The sequence below is a fragment of the Loxodonta africana genome, chromosome 7 (assembly GCF_030014295.1).
Source record: "Loxodonta africana isolate mLoxAfr1 chromosome 7, mLoxAfr1.hap2, whole genome shotgun sequence".
NCBI classification, from domain to species: Eukaryota; Metazoa; Chordata; class Mammalia; order Proboscidea; family Elephantidae; genus Loxodonta; species Loxodonta africana.
This window is the reverse complement of record NC_087348.1, coordinates 11,091,564-11,098,167: the sequence shown is the minus strand read 5'-3', so window position 1 is coordinate 11,098,167 and position 6,604 is coordinate 11,091,564. Positions and strand designations below refer to the sequence as shown.

Genomic DNA, 6,604 nt, shown 5'->3' with positions numbered 1-6,604 from the left:
TAACAAAGCCTATGGCCTTGATTTTTATTATTTCCAGGATACGTTCTCCTTTTTAAATGGATTATGCACCTGGCAAATATCTTGACCAGATGTAGGCTTTGAATTTGGCAAGCCAACCCAGGAGAAACAAGAAAATGAACAAAATTCAGTATAAGCTGGATGTCTGGTTTCAAATATATTTTCTACTAAGTACTCCTTTAAAAAAAAAAAACTCTATTATGTGAATTTTGTGTTATATTCTCAATTTTTAATACGTTATCATCCCCCATAACCACAGCCAGGATGTTCTTATTTCCTGGCTCTTTTTTTCCTCACCAGACCAGCTTCTTTTCCTTCAAAATATGTCTTCTCTGTCCGAAGGCCTATTCAGAGGCAAGGTCAAGCTTAAGACCCAAAGTGGACCCCTCTTTGGAAAGAGCAACGAGATAAGAATAAGAAGTAGGTTTGGCGGCTGCATTGCAATGTGATTGGAATGAGTAATGGTTTTTCACTCTGCTCAGCATCTTCCTCCACCTACCAAATGGGGGACTGTGCCTTCTCTGCCGCATGGTGATGACACATTACGACACGTCTAGATAAATTCATAAAGCACTTTTAAAGTGGGCCTGCTCAACACTATGGTTTTCAGTTTTCATAGTCTCAGGTGGGAAAGCATCGGACACAAGACATCGGCTCTGTAATTTATGGGAAAGATACTTCCCATCTAATGGAAGCAAAAAGAAACGTCTCTCGCTAAAAACACAAACTACCGACCCTAAAAAAAAAAAAAAACGTTTACATAAATAAATATGAGGAAACACCTCCCGCTTCGGCCGCAGGGGCGGGCGGAGCTCGGAGCACGGCCACGCCCCTTGCTCTGGCCCTCCCGAGGGGCGCGCCCCACCCGGGCCGCTCAGGCCGGGCGCTAAGGGAGGCCAGCTTTGCCCCGCCTTCCCTGCAGAGCGCGGAGGGACAGTTCTTGCGCCTGCGCTCTGAGCCGCTTGGCTTCTCCGCGAGGCTCCCGCCCGCCCCCGCCGCGCGCTCGAGGGCCCTTTGTGCGCCTGCGCGCTCCCCCTCCCTCCCTCCTTCTCTCTCGCGCTCGCCTCGGCTCAGTCGGTCAGTCAGTCGGAGTCTGTCCTCGGAGCAGGAAGGCTGAGGGGACTTCGGAGCGCCAGCTGCCCGATTAGTTTATTTCCCTTCCCTCTCTCCCGCCCCACATCTCTCCTCACCCGTCTCCCGCCCTTGCTCGCGCAGCCATGGCGGAGCCGTCGGCGGCCACTCAATCTCCGTCCGTCTCCTCGTCGTCCTCCGGGGCCGAGCCCTCCGCGCCCGGCGGCGGCGGGAGCCCGGGAGCCTGCCCCGCCCTGGGGGCGAAGAGCTGCGGCTCCTCCTGTGCGGGTGAGGAGAGCCGGGGAGCCCCTGCCCTCGGGAGGGAGGGTGCTCGGGGCCGGGGGCTCAGTCGGGGGGCGCAGTGGGGTGAGGGGACCGGCAAACTACCCTCGGCTGCTGAGGGATTCGGCCCCCGGGAATGAGCGTTTGGAAAATGGGCAAAGGGGGAGGGGAGCCTAAGGTCGTGCAAGCGATGAGGAAATAACGGGGTGTGGGGAAAACAGGTTGGGGGTGGGGAGGTAGCCTAGAGAGTAGGCGTTAACACCAAGATCTGTCTGGTGGGGGAAAAACACCAGTTCGGGGGAGGGTGGGATTAGATGGACTATTGCTGCAAACATATGACGAGCCAGGTTCGGGGCGACGAAAGCGCAGTCGTCTGAATGGGGTTGATTTAGTGGAGGATTAGAGAGACTGAGGCTATAAAGAGGATCGGGACAGGTTGGTGATAGGAGCAATAATTAGGATTTTGAGGGGATGGAGGTGGAAAGGTTGCAGTGCAGATTTGCAGACAGGTGTTGTCATAATGAGACATGGTAGTCTTCAGTGTTTTTTGTGCCCGTGGGGAGAATGAGGAAGTTAAACCTGTTTCTTTACTGTTTTTTGTGCCTTTAATTTTTGGTGGCATGCCCGATTTAAAGAGGCGTGATGAGAATAGCTCGGGGAAGATTTGGGAGGGAACAGCTGGTGGGCCAAGATGGATCCGTGGCTGCCTCTGCAGCACAGCCCACTCTTCCCTGGCGCGGCGTGGGGGTGGGCGTATGCAATCAGTCGCATATATTCTAGAAGGTAATAAATAAGGAGCAATGAGAAGCCATCAAATGTGTTTGGGTTTTGTATTTTTTTTTTTTTTTTTGTGGGCTATTATCAATCGCATTGTAACAAAAGGGAGCGTTTGCTGCAGAAAGGGGGGCGGGGGGAGAAATTCAGACAAAGCAGGAGCTGGTTGAAGCCCCTTCTCCTCCCATCTCTGTGAAAGACGAGAAGCGAAGCTGCAGGCCGCCTTTAGTTTCCATTGTATACGCGTCTGCCTGCTGGTGGGAGCTGGCTGGCAGGCTCCCCTCATGCAGAGATCTGCAGTGCAGATGCCGTCTTGAGGGGAAGAAAATGCACCATGAGCAGGCAGGTGGTGGTTCTTAAAGGAATTGAGTCTTTGAATTAAAAAATAAAATAAAATGCTTTTTGTTAAAGGAAGGGCCATAAGCTAGATAATTTTGCTCTCTAGTTATGTTAAAGGATTTGAGATATTTTAAAATGGTTCTTTGTCTCCTTTGCCAGAATCTTGGGTTGATCGTTCTAAAGAAATAAGATTTCTGATCTTAGCTTTAAATATATTCTCCCCGTGCTGATAGTAGATTTCCACCTGTTTAAGAGCTTTGGTGCCTGGTCGGATTTTCCAGTGTGGTTATGGTCATTTCATTGGAAACAGACCGTATCAGAGGACGCTTTTGCAGGTCAGGATTCGCCCTCAATGGAATGAGGCAGCAAATTTGGAACCCTCGTTTCCTTCACACCACCAGCGTTTCTCCAAATTTTTGTGTTCTGGGCAAAGATCCAAATGAACAGCAGCTTCTTTCTTATTTAGCGACTTGGTGTTTTGGCTTTAATTACTTGTCTCTGCTTACTGTTTGGTCCTTTGGTGCAAACCTTTTGATTTTTCTGTATTTGATTCAGACCTGAGTTTTTGGGATTGCCCTTTAGTGCTCAAGATAAGACCAGTGTTAAATGTTGAGGGTCATTCTTATTAGCAGGCATTAAAATTTAGTCCTAACATTTGCAGCCAAATGGTGAAATCATTTGAAAATTGGCTTCTTTTTTTTTCCCTTAATGCTCTGTAATGGAAGAATTGGCTTCTTTAATAGTCCAGTGAAATGAAAATATTTTGTTCACAGACACGCACATGTACACCCCACCAAGCAAACCCTGAATTGGAAATACATATTTAATATATAATCTCTTTGGTTTGTGTTTCTGATACCATTTATCCTTGTCACAATTTTTATTTATTCTTGGCTTTACCTTCCCCCCCGCCCCCCGCCCCGCCACTGTATGATGGTGGAAAGAATGCTGAAATTATGTGTTTTACAGAAAGTAGTGGAATTTATATTTTAAAGTGTTGTCCCAAGTACACACATTAAAACTACATAGGTTTTCATTACATTTTCCCAGTACTATTAAATGCCTCAATGTTTATCCATTATTTCTTAGTAAAGTTTTATTACAGAATTTTTATTTATCAGATTAGTCATAGGCACTTTGTCATCTTTGGACCTTGACAAGTATTTGTTGAATGACCATCAAACCTATGAGCTAGAAAGTAACACCTGAAAATGAACTAGATAGACACTCTGCCTTAAACTCTTACCAGTGTGTATGTAAGTATTGGTGAGCCCAATGCAAGATCCTCATTTGTCAGATCCCTACTGGAATATAAACGTTTACCTTAAGATACCGCAATGTATAGTCATTTCATTGCAGAAGCTCTTCCTCCTTGCAAAATGGTTCCTCTGCCTCTCATGGAAAATGTCTCAGGCTTCAGTATCATGAAAATAAGATGACGTCTGTTATTCCAGAATTTAACCTATGAAAATGAATGCTAAAAAATCTACCAAGTGTTGCCGTCAGCCTTCAGCCTCATGTGCTTTCACCAAGCTCCTGTTGGTTTTAGAGCCTTTTAAAACATAAAAGCAGAAGAGTAAGTAGTTGCTTGGTGTCCTACAGGAAACAATTTGTGTCTTGACCGACCTGTGCAGCAATGAATTTTAGAAATACTAGTTGATACATAAAGAGTGCTTGCACTGCCTGTTGCAATGTCTCTGGTACTAGTGCTGGCAGCAGCAAAGTAAGCTTAGAGGGGTCAGGGGCCAGGATGGCTTCCCAGATTTCAGCCTTTGAAGGAAATCCAAGACTTCAAAGGCAGAAATTTGAGGTTGAGGTAAAAGAGATGTACATATTTAGTGTTGTTTTCTGAATGAGAGTTGTCTTTACTAGTCATCAAGTATAGATAGATGTCTATTATTTGAATTTTAAAAGTGCTTTAATTTTTTACTCTGTGTATGACTTTGAAATTTTATAAGTTGCCATAGACTACTCTTGGTCTTAAAATCATGGTATCAGAATAAAGCTACATTTCTTGTATCTGTTCAGGAAATTTGTTCAAAGCAAAAAGCACTCGGGCAATTAAAAAATTTTTTTCTTTAGGTACCTCTTTCTTCATTCATGAAACCTAGATGTTCTGTGTACTTTTTGTGGCTTTTCCAAGTTTTTTTTCTAGCATGTCAATCAAATCTATATAATTTGTGTTTTCAATCTGCATCCTTAAACAGAAAGGGATCTGCTCCACATTGACATGATTTTTGTGTATTTCTGTCGCATTATCAGCAGCAGAATAACATGGTGGTAGATAGCCCAGACTAGAGCCCCAGAGACACCTAGATTTTAATCATGGCATTCTCTCTCTTAATAATTGTGTGACCTTGTACCTTAATTTAGCCTGAACCTCAAGTTTTCTTCACTTTAAAATGAGAATGATAATAGTACCTATCTCTAAATTGGTGTGAAGGTTAAATGAGATAACATATGTAAAGGGCTTAGTGTAGTGTCTGCCTATAGTAAGTGCTTAGTAAATAATATTATCATTAGTGTGAAGGAATAAAATAATCAGCAATGTAACCTAGATATATTTGTTTTGTGCCCATAAGTCTTGACTTTTATTGAACAGTATCTAATATTTGATACATCTATTTGCAGGTTAAAAACTGTTTGTGCGTACGTACACACATAAAAGCAGGTTGAATTACAAGCGAGACATCGCAGTCTTCCTTGAATAAAGATTGTTACACCTTTTCTTCTTCCCAAAAGTGAGTTAGTTGTTTCGGTTTGTGATACCTCACATTAATGTCTTAAGGCTGCCACCCTTCTCACTCAGCTGATCTGTAAGAGGTAGAGGGAAGAGCCAAGATGTTTCGTAGATGGCTTGCTTGACACATCAGCATGCTTCGATATTTCCTGCTGCACTCTGAATAAGTGTTGTCATGGTACATTAAGAAACTACTCCTGTCAGTGGAGGCAAGAGTACAGGAGACTGTAAGAATGGTCGTGGCAGATGGCCTACAAACTCCTATCGACTTGGGTTGTTTTTATTTCTCAGGAATAAAATCTTGCGTTTCAAAGGTGTTTTCTTTTAGACTCAAATTCACAAGTAATTTAACCACTCTGATCAGATTCAATACCCAGCCTACATATATCTGACAGGTACAATTTAACACTAAATTGAAATCTCTTAGTGGGTTATTTATGAAGTTGCTGGTAAAGGTGTCAGTGTTTTTATTTTTAGTGTTCAGAGTTGGTCTGAAAACAAAATGAAACTTATATTTTGCTTTTATTGTATTTGGCCAGTGAGGAAACGATATATTAGTCACAATAGAGTACTCACTTGTCTAATCCTGTGCGTGTTTCTCGCACTTGTAAAATCAAGTTTGGTAGTGAAGTAATTGGTGATGAATCATTAAAACATGGCTTTGTTTGAGCCAAGAGGTCATTTGTTTTATAGAAAAGAGCTTCTCTTTAGACTCACCATAATCCTAGAATTTATTCGTGTAGTAATTCTAAGTAGAATTATAAAGGCTCTAAATAAGTAGATTTTGTAATATGAATACTTAACTATATATGGTTGTTGTATGTACTTACCTTACGGTTTGTGTTCCTCTTTATCAATGGTGATGAATTAACTACCAAAAGACCTAAAGAATACAGGCTTGTGAAAAATACATCAATTTCATAGTAAAACTTTTTAGATAACAAAATTACCAAGTTGATAATTTATTCATATAATTAACACATTCAGAAATTGCCAAGGAAACTGACCTTTTATTCTGTTCATTTGTAGCAGTTATTAATTCTGAAATTATTTTGAGTCATTGGCTAGGTTGTAGATGTTTTTGAAAGAAGTATAAAAGAATGCGAAATAAATTTAGCTACCATCAGGATTGCTTGTGATTGCATCATTACTCTTAGTACATACCTGTGACTTACATAAGACATGTTGCTCTGTGATACTGCAACTTCAGAGAGAACAGTCTCTTTAAATACTGTAGAGAGTTTGCCGTTCGTTTGACTTTTGCAGGGGGCTTGTTAATTGTCAGCAAGTGACCCTACTCTTGTGATGATCTGTTTAAATTTCAGGGAAGTATCTTTACCTGTTTTTCCCCCATCATCATAACATAGCAAGGAGGGGAAA

At 42.4% G+C, this 6,604-nt stretch overlaps 1 protein-coding gene across 2 annotated transcripts in view; it reads left to right on the top strand.

The window, feature by feature from the left end:
- The first annotated feature begins 1,081 nt into the window (after positions 1 to 1,081).
- The window catches only part of RTN3 (reticulon 3), a 68,419-nt gene continuing 62,896 nt past the window's right edge, over positions 1,082 to 6,604 (top strand). The window contains exon 1 of one of the 2 annotated variants that reach the window (XM_003419631.4): positions 1,082 to 1,377. In XM_003419631.4, coding sequence (XP_003419679.2) covers positions 1,236 to 1,377 — 142 coding nt within the window. In that variant the 5' untranslated portion in view covers positions 1,082 to 1,235. Of the gene's footprint in view, positions 1,378 to 1,603 lie in introns of those variants that run through there. The other variant, XM_064287889.1, reaches the window with a different exon arrangement.